We start from the raw sequence: 20,509 nt of genomic DNA, 5'->3' as shown, positions 1-20,509 counted from the left end.
GGCTCCTCCACCCCGGCTACACTGCGGCTTTGACCTGTGCCCCCAGCCAGGGCCCTTGTTGGGTGCTTGGAGACCGAGTCCTGTTCTCTGCAGTATCGCGGACAAGGATGCGGCCGGCGCGGTGCGGGCGACCCAGAGGCCCACGGAGAGGAGGGGCGGCCCGGGACTCCGACAGCCGCCAGCGCTCACGGCCCGGCGGGTCTAGGGATCAGGGCCGCGGACCTGTGCGCGGAGCAGAAAACTGGAGGAGAGAGAGCTTCGCGTTGTGGGAGGAAGAGTATTGGGGAGCTTTCTCTAAGATATGTATGTCACACACACACACACACACACACACACACACACACACACACACATGGGCGCGCCTCTGCGGCCACCCCTCGCCCACGCCAGCCCCGCCACCCCAGGTTCCGGCCCATCAAGTCGGGAAATGAGCCGATCCATCAGCGGCTCGGAGGGCGCCGGCCTGAGGCGTGTCCCATCTGTGCACCTCCACAAAGTCACCCGGGGTTAAGCGTGCCATGGCGGTACCCGGGCTCCCAACCTCGGGTGACAAGTGTTGAGGCGGGGTGCTCGCAGTGGCTTCGGTGCTTTAGGCTTGAGTGGCCGAAGGCCCGTTTGCCTTGGGATGTAACTCCAGAGACTGTGGGCGAGGCAGTGGCTACCAGCTCCGTAAGCCCTGATGTTTCCGTGAAAAGGAAAAAAGGGGGAGAGGAGAGAATGAGAAACACAAAGAACATCTTAGGATGGGGTTGATCTGGGCCTAGAAGGAGGTGGAAGTGCAGACAGAAGTGCCACCGAGGCTGCCGGGCCAGGAGACAGTCCCGGAGACAGATCTTCGGATCTGTCAGACAGAGGCCTGGGGCGCCCCAAGCGGGAGGGCTGGGGCGCCCACACGTTTGCTTTTGACTTAAAAAGTAACCATGGAGTCGCCATGGAAAAAATCCGAATGTTAGTGTTATTTTTAGGGCACTATTCGGGATTTAGTGTTATCTGAATTTTGTATTTAATGTCATTTTTATTTTAAAGGGAATCTGGGGAGGGTTCCCATGGTGTTTTTCAGGCGTGGGGGCCCCCAGCGTCCGCGTCTGGGCTTGTCACCGGAGAGAAGCAGTCGGCAGGTACCCGGCTCCGCGTCCAAAGGAGCCTCGAAGGAGAGGCGGCGCCTGGTTTGTCCCTGGACTTTCTCCCCCAGTTGCGACCCAGGGTGGAGAACACCCTCCGCTGCCGCCCGCCCTCCCTCACCCCAGGCTGGAAAACAAAACCCTAAGCCTAATCCCACTGACGGGGCCTCCAGCAGCTCCGGGAAGGTGTGACCTCCTCCTCCAGGCCCCAAACCTCACTTCGACCCAGGGAATCTCAGAGGAGGACCCCGGTCCGTTAGTCACCTTCTCGGGGCCTGTCCCCGGGCCGGGACACCCCCACCCAGCTCCCAAGCCGCCACTCCGCCTCAGAGAAGCAGCTTTCCCCTGGGTGCTTGCTTCTTGAGCTCTTCCAGCCGCCGAGGCCTCTCCTCTCAGCAGAATCTCAAAACCCCGTGCACTCCCCAAAACGGACCAAGAACCGACCGACGAGCGGCGAGGATCGCTCAGTGCCCCTGGCCCCGAGGCGCTGCATCCTCCCGACTTGGCCCTGGAAGCTGGAGCGCTGGGCCCCTCGAGGGCATTGCCCTCCGGTGCGGATGCCATCCTGGAGGATGAGAAAGGGAAAAAAATAAAAGCAAAGAAGAGACGCGAAGCCTCTGAGACCTGGCCTCCTGCCCCTCCTCTGTATAGCATCCCACCCCGCCCTCGAGCCCCCGAGAGGCGAGCGGCCGCAGAGCGCCGAGGGGCTCGCCGCACACCCTCCCCGCCCCCTCGGGGTCTGCCTAGGCTCCCCAGGAGGGGAAACTCGAGAAGCTGGCGCGGCGCCGGGGAACCCTCTGCCAGCACCTCCCTTCCTCCCTTTCCTAGTCCAACTCCCTGGACCCCGACACGAAAGGGCCCAGAGCTTCGCTCCAGCAGCCGAGGCCCACACCTGCTCAAGCCCAGCACCCGCGGGATTGATCCTTCCTCCCCGGCTTCGGAGAGCGAGTGGACCCCACCTTCGTAAGCTTTCTCCCCCGCGTCTGCATCTGGAGCAGCTGCGCGAACGTCGGTGCAGTCCCGCCCGGGCGCCCGGCTCCGGCGTCTCTCCCGGGCTGAGGTCTCTGCGGACCGGTGTGCGGGCCACTGGGCGGCGGGCCGCCCGCGGCCGTCCCGTCGCTCGGGCAGAGTCAGCCAGGCCCAGCCTCGGAGCAACCCGGCCCGCGTGCTTCGAGGCCAGCCAAAGGTAACGCCGCGGGCCGCAGGCTGAGTCTAGATCCGCGACGGCTTCTTGTCTGTTGGGATGAAAAGCTTTAGTAATGGAATTCCGCAGCGGTTTTTTGTTTTCCTTTCCAATTAAGGTCGCTCATAGCAGTGAGGTATGCAGCCCTGAAAGGATCCTGTAGGAAAGGTGTGTAGGAGACAGAGATGAAGCCGTCCCGTCCAGAAAGTGCTGTTAGTGGAGGAATCTAGGCAAAGCTAACATTTTGCTGCCTAGATTCCCTTGCCAGTCAGTCGCCTTCCAGTACACTGAAGACTCTTTCCTTTGTTGGCTACCAGAACGTCTTGCACGGTTTCAAATCAACAGCCATAGAGACATCCTAAACGTACAGCCTCAGGACACCCCGGGCACTCCGGGCTCCAGCTCTGAATCAGCAAACTTCCTTCCAAGCTCAGCTCTCACCTTCCACAAGGGCAGTTAATATAAATTTTCCTTCGTTCCAACACATCTTCAAGTGAATATCAGATAAGTTCAAATAGAGAATTTAACGAGTAGTTAACTGGGAATAAGAAACCTCTGTGATACATCATAAACTAGATTTTAAAGAATTGCATTATTTCAGAATTCAAACTACTGTAAAAGAGCCACAGCTTGTCTAACCTTAAGCCTACTGGAATAGCTGTCAATATTTCTTGGAGAAAAACTTCTTAAAGGATTTTAACTACTTCAGTTGATTCTTGTCTTTCACAGAGAAATCCCAGGCCCCTCTGCCAGGAAAGCAGAGAGGACTGATTGTACTCAGTTGCCTAAAAATTTACATTGAAGCTAGTGGTAGCTTCAGAAACAGTAAAGTAATTACTGGCTCAAAAGATGAAAATCATTTCTTTGCTCTTGAACATTGAGCATTTCAGGAATAATTACCTGGCCTCACCATCTGCTTATTCATTTTTTTTTTTTTTTTTTAAGAGAGACTTTTGTGGCCTTCATTCTCTCATGTGTGAAGGCATTTATTCTAAATGAACTCATAAAAGGACATTTTCTAAGAATATTCCCAATGAAAAGGCTATTATTCTGGTGCCTTGTCTTCTCCACCACTTATCCTCATTGCAGAAATAGCTTTGTTTCTTTAAAGTAGCTGCAGGAGAGACCAATGACAGACAGAATGAGGGAAATTTCACCAAGATCATGCGAGCTGAGTGCTTCCAAGGGCTAAATTTAATTTTCTGATTCTTTCCACGTATTCTAGGCTTTGCCTATTTATGCACAAAATATTCTTATGTACACTTATTTTTCACTTCCTATCCCAAAAGGGTTTTTATCCTAGGGAGGGTCTCAAAGGTTTTCTAAGGAAGTGATTAAATTAAATGAAATAATTGTTCAGTGATAAGTTGAACACAAAAAAGGTTTTGGTAACTAGTAATTTTGGCTTAACAACTGTGTGCATCTTGTCCAGTTTAGTTAAATTACCCCTGCTTCTGTTATCCATTTGTGCTTCCTTATCTGTGTGTGTGTGTGTCTGTGTGTGTCTGTGTGTGTGATGAGAGGAGAGCATTGGTGGTTGTGGGAACTGCAGAGACAGAGTACATTTGCACATCTCACTATAAAGTAGACCAAAACGTCTATAAGCCAAAGCTGCAACAAAGCTTTAGCTTTCCTCTTTGATTCTACAAATACAAGTTAATTGCTTGTGCAACCAAGTACCAAGAGATACACCTGATAATTTGAATATTTAATTTTATTTAGAATGTTTTGCATATTCCAGTCTTTTGCATATGGGTAAATTATCAAATAAAGAAGTTAAATAACAGTTATGTATCAACGCTATAAAACACTGTGGATTGGGGGCCTAATTTCTTCTTTATTGCAAATGATAAACATGGAAGAATGGAGAATTACATCTCTGCACTGATTCTCGTGGTTAACATATTTTCCTGCCATCTGCATTGCCCTTCTTTACCTTTTACCTTAGATCAATTTGTCCACTTCCATAAGATCTGCCTTCTTCAAGAGGCCTCCTTTGGTAGAACTGACCACCCCGAGATGGCTATCTTACTTTTTCTTTCCTTAAACATCTATGCACACATCATGCCAGGCAACCATATATCTTCATGTTTCTTATTTTCTTCCATCAAAACTAAAAGTTCTATATATGCAGGGGTCTTTTCTTCCACATCTATGAAACAGTAGTCACTCAGTGACATGCATGAGATTCACAAAGACTGAGTCAATAAGTAAATATGTGCACTGAAGAGAATCCTTTGTAGGACTTAGAGGATCTAGAAGAGATTTCATAGTCAATGCACTTGGGTGACATGTGTATTGACTGCCAGCAGCATTGATGAAAACTGACACAGCTGTCATCCACATGAGTGTACATGTTTATGTTAGCCTCTTACTTGCTCTCCCATTCAAGAAAAAAAGAATGGACTGGATTCTAAAAATTTTTGTTACTATCTTAAAATATGGCTTAAATGGTAAGTCTTTCTTCTTTATTACCTCTTTGCTAATTTTAAAGAACTAGAGATTTTGAGGATGATTAGAAAGTAATAAATGTTGGTGAAAGTTGTAGGTACAATGATCCAACTCCTATTGCAACATAAGACTCACTACAGGTAGATGGATAAGTTAATGGTATTTGTAAAGCTATGTTTAAGATTAAACACCTAAAGGGATTTTAATTTTTAACTTTTTATTTTGTATTGTGGTGTAGCCAATTAACAACGCTGTGATAGTTTCAGGTGTACCGCAAAGGGACTCAGCCATACATATAATAGTATCCTTTCTCCCCTAAACTCCCCTTCCATCCAGGCTTCCAACATCAAGCAGAGTTCCATGTGCTATACAGTAGGTCCTTGTTGCTCATCCATTTTAAATATAGCAGTGTGTACATGTCCATTCCAAACTCCCCAACTATAAAAGAATTTTAAATGAACTGTGTTTTGAAAATGATTCTCCCAAGAAGAGGGATTAAAATTACTTCCTGTTTTCTTTTAACTCATTCAAGTACTGGTTAACAAAGAGATCATTTATGTCAGATATAGAAAGAAAACATTTTCCAAGTAACTTCCATTTAACTTGTAAATCAGCTACAACAACTTAAGATTAATGACCAGTGCTACTTCCCATCTAATATTGTATTATTAAAGCAGATAATCATCAATTAATTCAACTGCTCTTGTAACATCTTATAACTGAAAATATCTGCAATAATGTGTAAGAGAGAAAGTATTCTAACTTTTACAGATATCTCTTATTCATGTATAATGGTATTTGTTTATCTTTGGGTTTCCAAAGTGTCAAGGATGGTGCAAGTAGTGGTACTCAGTTAATGCTTACAATCTAAATTAATTTGTCTTTTGTTTTGAATGCTTTTTTAATCACTGTTCACTTGGCTAAATGGACAACCCCTGAGCTATTATCCTAATTTTTTAGATAAAGAACACTAAAATCTCTATAAGGTGATAAAAATAAATACTGAATCTTGAGTGACTGAAATCTCTGTCTTTCCTCATTTCAGTACTGGAGGGAGAGAGGGAAAGAGAATATATAAATGCTTCATTATGTAATAGTCTCATTGCTTTCTAATTTTTGCAGTACTGCAGGAAAATGTATTTACTGACAGTTACTAACATGATAAATCATTAGGCATATATAACTTTTACAACTTCCATTCTCAACTGATAATAATTGACTTTGTATCAATCACAATTTTGCCTCAGTGATATATATATTCACTTATGTAAAGTTCTTGAGAAATATTTCGATGAAATATCAAAATACAGAGATAAAATAAAGATGTAAAATATAGTATAAACTTAAACATTACTTCATAATTTGAATTGCTCTTGATCTAATTGTTGATATAGGAATAGGTTTGAAGCAATAATCATGTAGACACTTTGTAGCAAGCATAATGTCAGAATATTATTATATGTAAAACACCAGTCTGTACCTTTCAGGAATATGAGTTAGAGATCTTAGGTTTTAGCTTGTTATTTGGTCATTGAATAAAGATTTTTTAATGGAAATCAACATATTGTATACTTTGAAGTCAAAGTATTATACAAGGAAAAATGATAATGATCCCTATGATGTTAAATCATGTGCTTTGTCTATTTTAATTTTACTGACCATATGACACTGAAGAAGGTCATTTAGTTTCTCTGAGTCTCAATTTTGGGGTATGTACAAAAATAATAAGGTATATCTTCCCTTGCCTATCTTCTAAGATAGGCAGGAGGATCAAATTTGTAGGGAGGATCAAATTTGGCAATGCACATGAAAACACTTTGTAAGATACTCCCTATTAAGACATTGTTATTTTGCTTATTATTCATATTAATGAAATAGCCTTTAAGAAATACAATATTTGGAGATCACTATAATTAAGACAGTGTATCTCTTGCTGAAAGAGCTGATTCTGATTTATAGAGTAAAAATTTTAATTAAGCAAGCTACTGAAAATGTAAATATAGGAATTAACTCAGTAGTATTTGTTTTTCTGTCCCACTGAAGGCTGGAGAGTACTATCTCTGTGTGTGTGTGTGTGTGTGTGTGTTTATGTAACCGTGATTGTCCTAAAAGAACCTACATAATCCTCACAAACTTCGAGTTCACTTACATTCCTCTTGGGAGAGTAGCCACAATATAGTGAGCAAGGATGTCTGACCCCAGCGTTCCAAGTCCTCATACAATCAAAGAACAGACTCACGGAAAATAAGCCGGAATAGATACACTGCACTGACTGACGACCTCCTTTGAGGAGGCGTTAATTTAACTTTAAACCCTGATCTCACTGAGAGCAGGGGAGAGAGGGGATGTCTCCAAAATGCAGGAGCTGTTGCCATAGCATTTTCCTTCTCTCTTCCTGCCTACTCCTCCTCCCCCAAAGCAGCAACAAATGGTGCTCTACCGCTTTCTTTCAGGAACCGGATGCATTTTCTGAAGCCAGGACTCCAGTGGTGTGATGTCTTCACCACCTGATCACCGGTAGGGATATTGAAGAAGTCTGAGGTTGCTATTAAGTTTCTCAGGACAGAATCATCTTTGCGGATGCAACTGCAGCACAGGAAACAGGGAGAATCTGAGCCCTCCCAAGTCTCACTGGACCTCTGCATGAACCCAGCCACCGTCACTTCTGCAACACAACCGAATTCTTTCAGCACTCGCAGAGTACAGCTCCCTCGCCGCGCGATCCTGCCCTCCGCAGTGAGCGGACTCGCATCAGCCCGCTTGGGTACCGGCCACGCCGCGGCCGCCCGCGCACCGAGCTCTCGCCCGCCTCCTGCCCCCTCTCGCGGCCCCCGCCCCTCGCTCGCCCGGCTCACTCCAGCCGCCACTTGGAGGGATTCCCTCTCGGGCGGCCTCTGCAGCAGCACCCGCTGGCCTTATTCGCGGCTCCGGTAGCATGGATCTCCGCAGAAGAGCCCTTCTCGGCGTGGATGGACTTCGAGTTCTCCTGATGCTGTTCCGTGAGTAGCGTTTTGGGGACGGTCAGAGCAGGGCGCACTCTGCAGAGAACGGAAGGGGCACCGTACGGCAGGCAGGTAGCTTAAGGTCAAAACGTGGACCTAACGTTTTGCGGGTTGGTTCTCTTTGTGGGGGCGGGGGGTTGCGGAGGGCCTTCCCCCCGGTAGCAGGGAATTCCCCAGAGAGCCACACACCTGTATGGCAACCCCAGACATGGTGCTCACACGGGCCTGCTTCGTGGCTTTGAGCATTGGCGAGACACCTTTGTTTTAAAAGCCTAAAATGAGGAAAAACAGGCCAGTCGGATTACAAGTCAGCAAGGCTTTAAATGTTTTCTAATTTAATTTTATTATAAATCAACAGCAGTCGAATTTGTTGCCGCTGGGGCAGAGAAACGGCCCTCAGAGCGCATGGTAGCCGGCGAGGAACTTTGTCACTCCGAAGCCTGCGGACTGTGATGTCTCTCCACCTTGAGCCCCAGACGCGTGGGCTCGCTGAGCCCCGAACAGATAGGATTTGTTTTTTTCCGCAGATACAGTGACTCGAATCATGGCAGAACAAGAAGTGGAAAATCTCTCAGGCCTTTCCACTAACCCTGAAAAAGATATATTTGTGGTGCGGGAAAATGGGACGACGTGTCTCATGGCAGAGTTTGCAGCCAAATTTATTGTCCCTTATGATGTGTGGGCCAGCAATTACGTGGATGTAAGGCACTTTTTCCCTCCCGGCTTGTTCCTAGGGCTCCAGGGGCGAAGGGCACCCTCCCTCAAGACCCCGTGAAGACCTGGGTCGCCCGCCTCCCCCCCTAAGCCCTGCAGGCTGCTCCTGAATGCTGCATGGGGGTTCCGGCTTGTAACGCCTTCTGCTCGCCCCGCCTGCTTGGAAAGTAACCTCCCCTCTCTCCGCTCCCCTAACGGCCGGCCGGGTCTGCACGCAGAGCATCTAACCGCATGTTCCCGGACCTGGGAGCGCGCGCGAAGGAGCGCCCAGGCGCGCCAGACCCGGAGTTTGGACCCGCCGCCCTTTACAGCCCCCACGGGGCCCCGCGCGCTGAGGGGGTGCGGGGCGTCTGTGTTCCCAGCTGATCACGGAGCAAGCGGATATCTCATTGACCCGGGGAGCCGAGGTGAAGGGCCACTGTGGCCACGAGGAGTCGGAGCTGCAGGTGTTCTGGGTGGATCGCGCGTACGCACTCAAAATGCTGTTTCTAAAGGTAACTGCTAGCGAGGCTGGCGGAGCCCCTGCAGACTCCGGGTGCGGGTGGATAGGGGCTGCCCCTCTGTCTCCCAGGCCCTCTCTGCGCCGGCGGTTCACGCGCACCTCCTCCGCTCGGCAGGAAAGTCACAACACGTCCAAGGGACCCGAGGCAACGTGGAAGCTGAGCAAAGTCCAGTTTGTCTACGACTCCTCAGAGAAGACCCACTTTAAAGACGCAGTCAGTGGTGAGTAGAGGTCAGCAGGGCTGGAGAGGGACCCTGGGGAAAAGCAGACGCTGCTGGGATCACAGGTGTGGAAGCGAAATTCCTTAGGGTTTTGGAAACGCCCCAGGCTGGCTCTCGGGGATGGAGGAAGGGAGCGCGTCTGAGTCCTCTGGCCTTCAGGCCTGGGAGACGCGCCGCAAACTCCGGGCCTGAAGGCCTTCGCGCATCGCCTGACTCGGAATGAGACGCCTCCTGAGGGTCTGTCTGCCCGGGGGCTGCCTCAGGATAGTTTTCTCAAGATTTGTCCTTTAGAGGAACGCGGAGAAGGACCAAAGCTGTATTTTTATTTCCTTCTGCACCTCCTCCCCCTTTTTAAAATTCTTATGCGCTAAAACTCCAAGGGGGCAGTTTTGACTTTCATTTTGGGTCAGAATTTGATGGCCTTTCAGATCTTTCAGCCCGTGGCTCAGGCCGCACCACATCTTCAGTCGACTGCAGACACCCCGGAGTGGATTCTGAACCGTGTCCTAAATGTATTGCTTTTTTTCATGCCCATCACTACAACAGTTCACCTAGATCCTCCAAAAATATCGTGGCAAGAAACATCCAAGCTCCAAATAATAATATTGGCATCTTCAGGCACCATCCAAGATCACATTGAAATTTATATATTTATTTTGTAGATTATCTGATCTACTAATAATGAAGCCATCCATCACCTGGGCACCTGAGTTAGGACAAGATTTTTACTGAATACATACAAAAATACATATGTCATCTCTTCCATTTCACCCTTTATCAATCCAGTAAAAAGGGCAATTTCGTCTCTTTATCAAAGTTTATGTTCAAATATTTCCCACAGTTAAATTAGACTGAAGAAAGAAAAATCTTAATCCTAGGAAGGAGAGAAGGGAGGGTGGTAGGCTTCCAGAGATTATGTATCTGTACAGGGGCATCAGCCCAGAGCACTAGCAGCCACTGTGCTTTGCTGAGAAAGATATTTTATTTTTTGCAGAGCAGTGTGAGATGTAGAAAACCAAGTCACTGTTCTTTGCATATTTTTGGAATCTCTGTTAGATTTATATAATAAAAAAGGGTTGGAGATTTAGGTATCACTCCCTGCCTCCAAAAAGAATTTCCAGATTACTGTTTAAGGAGCCTATGCTCATGAAAGGCCAGGGGCATTCACGTTTGCAGAGTCTTAGCCAGACAGAGTAACAGGGCATGTCAGCAAGTGGGCTAAGAGGCAAGAGCCAGCTGTCTGGATCACCATGAGGAGGATTCTGCTAGCCACAGGCACCTGACCATTGCTTTGGACCCTTCCTGCAGCTGGGAAGCACACAGCCAACTCGCATCACCTCTCTGCCTTGGTCACCCCAGCCGGGAAGTCCTATGAATGTCAAGCTCAGCAGACCATCTCACTAGCCTCCAGCGACCCGCAGAAGACAGTCACCATGATCCTGTCCGCGGTCCACATCCAGCCCTTTGACATCATCTCTGACTTTGTCTTCAGTGAAGGTAGGTGGGTGGGGAGTCCGGAGGAAGGCGAGGTTGACTCAGGCTGGAGACAGAAGGTGACCTGCAGGGCACCAGGCTGCTACCCTTGGGTTGTCTCTAGGGTAGCATGGCTCTGCCTCCCTCTGCAACGCTTCTTAAAGACTACAGGAAGCCGACTGAAAAAATGGCTCTTCCTGCTCTTTCTTTCTCCTTCATGTCCTTCTTTTCCTCTCTCCTTCTCCCTCTGTTCCTTTTCTCCTTTCTCCCAATTTCCCTTATTTTTTTCCATTGTTTTCTTTCTCCCCTCCTTTGGCAAAAGAGGAGACTGGATAGGAAGACAGTCAGTTGGAAAAAAGCCTAGAATTTGATGCAAGTTTCTCAAGGAAAAGGCAGCTGAAAATTCCAAGCAGTTATCTAGAGAGCCGTGGATTGGAGAAAGGTCTTTGCTTGTATGGGTCTCAGTATCTTCACGGTCTCTAGACACATCCAGCCCTAGGTTCTACCACTGTAAATCTAAATTTTGTGTGAGCAAAATGCAATAGGTGTGTGTGTGTGTGTGTGTGCACGCGTGCGTGTGCACATGCTCAGGTTACACAGAGAGACTCATGAAGATGTGCCTCTGTCCAGCGTTCATATTTACAGGGAGGGACACCAGAGAGGCCCCAAGGAGGGAAGGGTCCCTGATCTTCTCCCTCTGAGGAGTGCAAAAAGCTGCTTCTCAGTCTGTTCCAGCCCTGATAGGAGATCAGGCAGGATCTAGAAGAGGCGTGTTTAGAGGATCCACATTCTCTTGGTTTTCTGCATCCCAGCAGAAGTAGGGGAGCTCACATTCTGCAATTTGCCCAAACCTAGCAACAATTTACACTGGACAAGCACAGGGAAAGTGAATTCCTCTAGTCACTTGTTTGCTCTCTCTGTGTTGTCTAGAAGGGGCTTCCCAGGTAGGTCAGGGTAAAGAATCCACCTGCCAATGCAGGAGACTCAGGTTAGATCCCTGGGTCGGGAAGATGCCCTGGAGAAGGAAATGGCAACCTATACCAGTATTGCCTGGGAAATTCCATGGACAGAGGAGCCTGGCGGGCGATAGTCCATGGGGTCACAAAGGAGCTGGACACGACTGAGTGACTAAGCAACAACAATTGTCTAGAGGAGGTTGTTAGAGACAGTTTGATATTCTCATTTATTCTTTGTGGTTCATAAATTAGATTTTGGTTGCTTTATGGATGCTCACCTTTGGGCTGGGGATCCCCAGGGGAATGCCACCATTTAAATGTGTAGAATATTGGGGAATCCCCCTCTGGTCACATGCAAATCATTAGAGAATTCCCAAGGTGTCCAGCTTTCATCAACTATCCCTCTCAAAGTACACAGAATAGAATCCCTCCCCACAAGATTATTCAGAAGGCATTTGGGAATTCCTCAGTTAAACTCTCCTTGAGGGAAAGGCCTCCTTCTTTCTCGTCTTCATATTTTTTAGCACCTAGTACACTGAGCGACTTCACTTTCATGCATTGGAGGAGGAAATGGCAACCCACTCCAGTGTTCTTGCCTGGAGAATCCCAGGGATGGCGGGGCCTGGTGGGCTGCTGTCTATGGGGTCGCACAGAGTCGGACACGACTGAAGTGACTTAGTAGCAGCAGCAGCAGTACAGTGCTTGGCACATTGCAGATGCCCTGTGAACTTTGGCTGAATTGACATTCTGAAGCTGTGGACTCAGCTAATGTGTGCGTGTGCATGTGCCTAGTCCCTCAGTCGTGTCCGACTCTCTGTGACCCCCTGGACTGGAGCCCACCAGGCTCTTCTGTCCATGGGGATTCTCCAGGCAAGAATACTGAAGTGGGCTGCCATGCCCTCCTCCAGGGGATCTTTCCACCCAGGGACTGAACCTGCATCTCTAACGTCTCCTGCTTTGGCAGGCGGGTTCTTTACCACCAGTGCCACCTGGGAAGCCCCAAGAGCTGCAAATGCTTCAGTGCTAAAAAAATCAGCATTTAATAGATTTAGAACAGCAGTGTCGCACTCACCTGTTGTGTGGAGTATGGGCTCTTCCATCTTAATGCGTTTTCTACAAAATTGAAACTAAACGTCGAGATGTTAACACTCAAAAATACTGTTGGTTATGAAGGTATTTATAAAATGGAAGTGTCTTTCTTAAACTCAAAATGTTAAATATAATGAAAAGCAATTGGACTTAATTGGTGACCAGGAATTCATTTGGAAAATATTGGATCATGGAGTCCCCAGAGTCCCTGCAGTAGACGCTTTTGAGTTTACATGTATACTTTCAGTAGCCTCTAATTGCTCTTTGTGTTTCCCTGGTCTGCTGTTTTTAGGCACTTCTTCACGTCTTTGTACCCCTGGTGCTATAATTGCTGTTTTTACTGTTTCTTTACATCTCACCCCAACCCACTATGGGTTATTTCTAAATTGTTGCTTATAGTCATTTATGAATGGAGAAATCAGATCTCACGGATGTTAAAATTGTGTACAAAATAAGAGTAAATGGGTACCAAATAAGGATCGGGGCTACTTTCCTAAAAATCAGTGATTATTTTAACATAGACTTAATGATCTCTGTGTACAAAACGCAATTTTAATCCAATTCCAGGGTCTAAATGGATAGTCTTAGAGAGTTTGTAAAGATGTGTAACTTCCTAAATGCAGATATATTCAGCACAGGCAAATTGGACTTGTCTCACCAAGGCTTATCTGGGTAATAATCAGGATGTTGCCTCCTGTATGGTGCCTTGGGGCTCAGGCCTTGACGTTCCTGGGAGGAGGCAGGCCTCCTTTAGTCACTTATTGGATCGGTGTGCTTTTGTGTGGCCGGGCTTCTTTTGTTCTGGCTCCTTCTGTCTGTGCCTCTCAGCACCTGCCCTCAGTATGTTTTGTAAGAGGTTATTTTACTCGTTTTAGTGGATCTGAAAGATTTCTTTTGGAGTGCCTTTTCAGAAACCGGCACTTGGCTCCCACTCCCCAGAATAGAAGGAGGCTCTGGATGTCTGGCTGATGCCTGTGCGGGTGTGAGTTGGGGCTGCCTGAGTTCCAGTGGGGTGGTGGTGTCTGGTCACAAGTCTGACACCCCCTGCAGGGCTGTGTACATGGCTTCTGGCATGTGCATGCAGGATCCGCCGCATGAGTGCGTCAGGTGAAAAGTCCGTTCCCTGCGCCTGACCTAGTCTCCCACCTGCCTCCTTCATAGATTCTGAGAAAAAAGAGGATGGCTCAGTGAAACGGGTTAGTGGGTACGCACACAGCACTCACAGAGCCGTTCAAGTGGGGCTGACATCTTTATCACACAGACGCCTTTAGGACGTTGAACTTGGCTGCTGTACTGATCCCGTGTGCGTCTCGTAGCCCCGCCGGCGCCGTCTGCACCGTGCGCAGCTCTGGCGATCTTTTATCCGCGGACTGGAGGCCGGGCCCACGACGCCCGGGTGATGCTGCTGGTCCACAGCAAACTGTAGGCGCCCCGGCGGCGGGGGGATTTTGAGCCGATTAAGGAAAATGATATGACGATAAGAGGCAGTAACGTGCACGCTTCCTGGAGGGCACTTGGGCACGGTTGTGTAGGGAAAGCCCCCCACAGCAATGGGAGCATCCCGAGGAAGGTCTCTGGGAGCCGCTATCCTGGTGATGGGGAGCGGGGTGTGAGGGGGGCTTAGTGTCTGGGTGATGGCCCCTGACAGCATGGGGAGGGGTCCTGGGGGCAGCAGAGCTCTGGGGACAGCAGAGCTCAGGGCTTTATCTGTCTCTTCAGTAGGTAACAGCTGTTGGGTGAGGTTTGTACCCAAAACAGATAGGCCCTAAATGACTAGACATTCAGGCCATTTTGTTTAGATGGTTTTTTAGATATTTACATGTTTAGTTGTTTAGACAGTTTTTTAAATAAGTGAATGTGTCAAAATTTGAGTTTGGCCCAGGCGGGCTTTTGAGTTAATAGGTCTCAGCCTGTAGTGCAAATGTAACCGACCAAGGGGCCAAGCTGTATAGGCTGGCTTCTTTCTGTACAACATATACTTGGTGTGGCGACGCTCAGTCTGCAGTTCAGGGCAGCTTGTGTGTCCCCGCTGTGTGGGGCCCCTTGTCTTTCCCCAGTTCGTTCCTGGTGGTGGGGCCCTTTGAGGTTCAGGAGACTTCTGTGATGGGGGTGGTGCCTCCCCAGGAGGGAGCAGAGCAGACTATTTCAGTGGCTTGAGTTAAAGGCAGCTCTCATGCATAATGACAGAAGAAATGTAATGGGACAAGGTGTCTCTGTGCCCCTTTGTGAAATGTGCAGGTTTAATGGGCATTTGTGTCACCACGTATACACTGCTGCTGTTTAGTCGTGTCTGACTCTTTGCAACCCCATGGAGGTCTCCACCAGGCTCCTCTGTCCGTGGGATTTCCCAGGCAAGAATACTGGAGCAAGTTGCCATTTCCAGGGCCTCCTTAATTCTCAAGGGGAGACACAGACAGAGAGACCTGTGAAGGATGGACTGAGGCCCCCGTTTAAGTGGAGAAACTGAGGCTCAGGGAGGTGAAGTAACCAGCCAGGGCTGTGCTCTGGTGGCTGCCAGCATTGTGACCGGAGCCTGTCTTTGGGTATCAGATCCTGTACTCTTAGCATCTTCAAGTCTCTCAGCTGCTCCCGCTGAGAAACTGTACCAAACACATGAAAGCAGGGGCCACCTTCAGAAAGGTGGTCAGGTGCCCTGAATTCCTGAGCTCTTTATCATTGTTGCTAACAGTGTGATTGGGAGATACCACTTGATCTGCAGTTTACCCAGAACTCTGGGAAAAGCAACCTGTATTTTATTGAAAATGAATGTACACCACCTCCAGCAGAGTGCCCCAAGGCTGGCTGCCATGCTGCAAACCAGGGAGGGGTGTGTTGATGCTGATCGAAAGCATTGCATATGCCTGTGGTTGACCTGGGGCCTCCCAGCCAGGAAAATACCACCTGAGTAACTGAGCCTTCTCAGGGCATCCTGGAGAAGCATCCAGAGAGAGACAGTCCTGTTATTAACACTGCAGAGAGCTGTGTCCAGGGCTGGAATACAGAGACCCAGTGCAGGGCCATGTCACCAGCCAGTCACAGAAAACTGCGTTCTTGCTACTGTCCTGAAGCCTAGTGTTTTAGGTGGGGTTCCCCAAGAAACAATCCTCTGTAAGGATTTAAGGGCAGATAGCTACCTACCCTTAGGTAGGATTAGTTAGCGTTAGAAACACCTAACCCTATTTAGGTGTTTCTAAAAAGCATTGCTTGGGGAGTGGAAAAGTGAGGTGGGAAAGCTAGCAGCTAGTGCACGTGTGTCGGAGAAGGCGATGGCACCCCACTCCAGTACTCTTGCCTGGAAAATCCCATGGGCGGAGGAGCCTGGTGGGCTGCAGTCCATGGGGTCGCTCAGAGTCAGACAGGACTGAGCGACTTCACTTTCACTTTTCACTTTCCTGCACTGGAGAAGGAAATGGCAACCCACTCCAGTGTTCTTGCCTGGAGAATCCCAGGGACGGGGAAGCCTGGTGGGCTGCCGTCCATGGGGTTGCACAGAGTTGGACACTACTGAAGCGACAGCAGCAGCAGTGCAGGTGTGTAAGTGAGCAGGTCGCCCTGGTGAGCACTGGGGCTCACCCTGAGGGAGACCTTGGGAGAGAGTGTGAGTTACCCGCCAGCGGCCATCCACCTCTGATGGCTCTCCGGGCCATCTAACCTGCCCTGGAGTTAGAGTCCATGGGAATGGGTGGGAATGGTGACTGCCAAGGGCCTAAGACCCTGTCCATGTGTGCTGCGCCTCCTTCCGGGGTGTAGGAACCCTCCCCGTCCTGGTGGAGCTCACAGGTAGCGGGAAAGAGTTTATGCAGCTCTTCCTGTGCATGCTGTTCCTGGTACACAGCAGCTTCCGTCAGTTAACAGCTTTTCTTATTTACTGTTGTGCTTACATCTTGCTGAGAGTATCTGCTTATCTCCAACCAAAGATCTCCAAAGCCCAGTCATCTTAGCAGTTTCTCAGTACACAAAATACATTTCGCTGAAGTTACAGGAGTCTCGAGCCAGCCCGGAGGAAATATGGAAAGAGGAGCAAACCCGTTCCTTTTGCTGCCCCGTCAGACAGCAGGGCACGCACAGCCGGTGTCCCTGCCCACTTTCTGCAGCAGGAGGGCCCCGACACCAGCAGAGCCGAGCAGTCCGCTTGCCCGTCTCCATGCTGCCTGTTTGGAGACAGTGAAGAGTCCTTACACTTTTGCTCATCTCAGGGTGTAAGGACAGCTTTAAAATGCTGTGGTCATCAGACAAAACAGAATAAATCTCACATCTGGAAGAACACCCTAAGATGCATCAGGATTGCAATGGTGGCGCCAGGGTTGCGGTTGAGGGCACCTGAGCTGGCACCTGGCGGCCGCCTGTCACACCTCTTCTGTCTGATCTGACTACATCTAGTTCTTTCCAATGACTGCTCTGGTGGTTGCTTTTTTCCAGCCGTAGACCCTGGGCCTCTGTTTTGTGTTCTCTAGAACCGTGAGTACAGCCAAGGTAAAGGTGTGAGGGAGCCCGAAATCTGTGGAGGCAGACAGAGAGTCAGGGGTCTCTGAGCGCCCAAGGCTGGATGCTGAGCTGGGCTAAGCCGAGGGATGCTTTTCTCCCAGGCAGGGGTTGAGGGCAGCCATCCTCCGTGGTTATATAACCTGTGGGTTAACTCATCAGTTTACTGCACAGGATCTTAACCCTGGTGTCTGTAGGGTTTGTGGATAGAGTTCACGGGGGGTCTGTAAATTTCAAAGGGAAACATTTCCATCTTTATTTTCACTGATTTCTAATTAATATTTAACATTTCCTTCGATTATAAATAAAGGTAACAACCCACAGTAGTATTAGTCATACCCATGACTTTGTCAGTAGCAGAAATCATAGACATTTTCTTTCCACATTTTGTGCAGATCTTGCAAAGTAACAATTATGCTTCTCACTGCTTTGCAATCAAAGCCAGCCTACATGTGTGCTAATAAATACATATATAACTGTCCCTTGAATTATTTTAAAATACTCTAATAGCTGATTTCAATGTAGTCCATTTTCTGTGTAATCTTATGTTTTTCATTTTATGCATTTATAAGCATATTTCTGAGAAGGGAAGATGGTTTCTTCATACTGATACCCAAAAGAGGATAACTCTGCTTTAGTGGGTCATGACCAGCACTACTGTATTTATTTTTAATTGTACTCATGGCTACTAATTGTCACAATGATGTAGTAAGGATACACAGCTGGATCACAAGGGAAGAAGGCACAGTGGCTTCCAGAGGAATCTGTGTGCAAGTTTCCTCGTGGTGCAGCGTGCAGACTCTAGGGTGCCCAGAACTCACTGGTTGTGGCTCACAGGCTTTAGTTGCCCGAGGGATGTGGAATCTTCCCAGAGAAGGGACTGAACCCAGTGTTCCTTGCATTGCAAAGTGGATCCTTATCCACAGGACAACCAGGGAAGTCGTGGATATTTTAATAACCTAGGCTAGGAATCCAATAACTTGAGTGTTGTCCCATTTAATTGATAAGTTTTTATTTTACACTGTATAGAAATATTAAGGGGTTAAGTCTTAGAGTTGGTTGGGAAGTACTGTTTCTGAAGAAAATATCTCCCTAAAGTTTCCTTGAGAAATCTTTTTCTGGGAGGAGGGTGGATATAATTGCTTTACAATGTTGCACTAGTTCCTGTTGTACAACAGTGTGAATCAGCTATGTAGTATATACATATCTCCTCCCTTTTCTTGAGAAATCTTTTCATCTCTATCTGCCTTTTGGTTTTCTTCAGTTCAGTTCAGTTCAGTCACTCAGTCATGTCTGACTCTTTGCAGCCCCATGAATCACAGCATGCCAGGCCTCCCTGTCCATCACCAACTCCCGGAGTTCACTCATACTCACATCCATCGAGTCAGTGATGCCATCCAGCCATCTCATCCTCTGCTGTCCCCTTCTCCTCCTGTCCCCAATTCCTCCCAGCATCAGAGTCTTGGTTTTCTTAAGCGGACTTAATTAATCATAATTCAGAATATTTTGGTAGGAATTAATCATAATTCAAGATCTTTTGGTAGGAGCTCATTGCCTTTCTTTTTCTTTCACATTTCAGAGCATAAATGCCCAGTGGATGAGAGGGAGCAGCTGGAGGAAACCTTGCCGCTGATTTTGGGGCTCATCTTGGGCCTCGTCATTGTGGTCACACTGGTGATTTACCACATCCACCACAAGATGACTGCCAACCAGGTCCAGATCCCTAGGGACCGGTCCCAATATAAGCACATGGGCTAGAGGCCGCTGGGCAGACAGCCCCAGCTGCCGCACACCCGGCCCTGGCTGGATCAGGCAGAGAAACAACAGCACTTCGCACTCGTACATGGGATACACCAACACAGCTGCAGTCAAACAGACTTGGGTACGCAAGGCTTGCTTGGCCTGCATCCATGCTTAAACAGGGATGGGGGATTCGTTTGGATTCATGGGGCGAATGACATAGCCCTTCCAGGCTGAGAAGTGGGAGGGGTGGGGTCAGCCAGCTTTCATGCTCGTGGTGGCTTGGCCTTGACTCTCCAAGGAGCAACGCATACAACTCGGAGGGATATCTGGCTGTGAAGTGTAAGGATTGGAACCACAGTTCTTTTGGAAAGACACCCCTTAGGGTTCAAGAGGAACAACAGATGCTTTGCTCCCTTGAACGCAGATGGCTTATCCTATACTATCGTCAGTGCACACAAAACACAGCCTCATGCTCCCTGCAGCAAGACCCCTGAACGTGATCCATGCTTCTGGCTGGCATTCTGCATGTCTCGTGATTGTCTTGGGAATGTTTCACTGCTCCCTGCACCCAGCAAATTCACAGCACAAGAACTTGTTTAACGTAACTATGCAGAGTTGTTTGGACTTTATACTATGTCAGGTCCAGGTATGGGGACCTGAAGAATCAATCCATGTGAGCTTGTCTCTCAAAATGAATTAAAATACACTACTGTCTAGCATTTGGCTGCTTTCTTGAAACAAGTCAACACAACTAAAAATGGCTTGTGTGGCATCCACAGGAGAGAGGGGGGTGATGAAGATGGGCTTTTCATTCCTGTAAGAGGAAAAGCCAAGAAACAGCAGGAAAATAATAGCAGGGACAGGGGAGTTGGCTTTTCCAGGTGAAAACCATGGATTTGTTTTGGCAAATATAAGTAGTTTTAATGATGGCACCTCTTCACTTGATCTTACCTAGAAGGCCGAGAAGTGATAATAATGGCATCTCTTGAATGGTTGGTCTAAAATAGTTTCTGATGTTTCTTGATCTTGAGTCTCACACTTCATTTTGTATTAAAAAGCTGGACTGAACAGAGTAGTTTGGACTGAGTTTTGAGATAAAATGTAACTTACTGAATTCCTTAGAGAAAGGTACATAGTTTGGATTTCATCCACCTCCTAAATAATCATTGTTCAGTTCTGAGCTAGAAGAGGGAGATCCTCTCCTCTGGTGTTAGGGTGGGGATCCATCAAGCCCCATGAAACCACCCCTGCATGAGAGGCAGCTTGTGAGTCTCCCCCCCAAGCCTTCAACTGTTGACAGAAGCACATCCTTGGTATTTCATCATCCCAGCAAATCTTGATAAGTATCGACCAGCTGCTGTCCTCTGACCTGTCCGTTTGCTGCTCTGTTAGCCTCAGTCTTTGCGAGAATGACCTCTTTTCAGTGTCTGCCTGGTAACAGTGAGGAGCAAGCCCTGATTCCTTGTAAAAGCTGCATGTTGCACAAAGAAACGGAGAAGCCCCTGGTGCTGGTGGACACCTGACCCCCAGTTCACTCCCTCATCTGTGATGGAGGTGGACACCTGCCCCCCC

General features: G+C 48.2%; 2 protein-coding genes across 4 annotated transcripts; both read left to right on the top strand.

The window, feature by feature from the left end:
- Positions 1-518: 518 nt before the first annotated feature.
- Positions 519-7,346, top strand: LOC147361306 (uncharacterized). Its single transcript, XM_086335214.1, has 3 exons — positions 519-524; positions 1,718-2,307; positions 7,209-7,346. The coding sequence occupies exons 1-3, from the start codon at positions 519-521 to the stop codon at positions 7,264-7,266; spliced, it is 654 nt and encodes a 217-aa protein (XP_086191340.1). The 3' UTR covers positions 7,267-7,346.
- Positions 7,210-19,653, top strand: LAMP5 (lysosome associated membrane protein 5). Of its 3 annotated transcripts, none has more exons than XM_086331238.1 (6): positions 7,210-7,754; positions 8,285-8,457; positions 8,834-8,965; positions 9,089-9,194; positions 10,503-10,691; positions 18,774-19,653. In XM_086331238.1, exons 1-6 carry the CDS (start codon positions 7,691-7,693, stop codon positions 18,950-18,952), a joined length of 843 nt encoding a protein of 280 aa, XP_086187364.1. In that variant the 5' UTR covers positions 7,210-7,690; the 3' UTR covers positions 18,953-19,653. The 3 variants fall into 3 exon arrangements, with proteins under 3 accessions (XP_086187364.1, XP_086187366.1, XP_086187365.1); XM_086331239.1 differs by having other exon boundaries at positions 7,638-7,754; positions 8,116-8,457; XM_086331240.1 differs by lacking the exon at positions 8,285-8,457 and having other exon boundaries at positions 7,591-7,754; positions 8,492-8,965.
- The last annotated feature ends 856 nt before the right edge of the window (positions 19,654-20,509 follow it).

The sequence above is a fragment of the Bos grunniens genome, chromosome 13 (genome assembly GCF_055505025.1).
Source record: "Bos grunniens cultivar Pamir isolate PY7600 chromosome 13, Bosgru_T2T1.0, whole genome shotgun sequence".
Classification (NCBI taxonomy): domain Eukaryota; kingdom Metazoa; phylum Chordata; class Mammalia; order Artiodactyla; family Bovidae; genus Bos; species Bos grunniens.
Note: the sequence above shows the minus strand (reverse complement) of the source record. Positions and strands in the feature narration are given on the sequence as shown.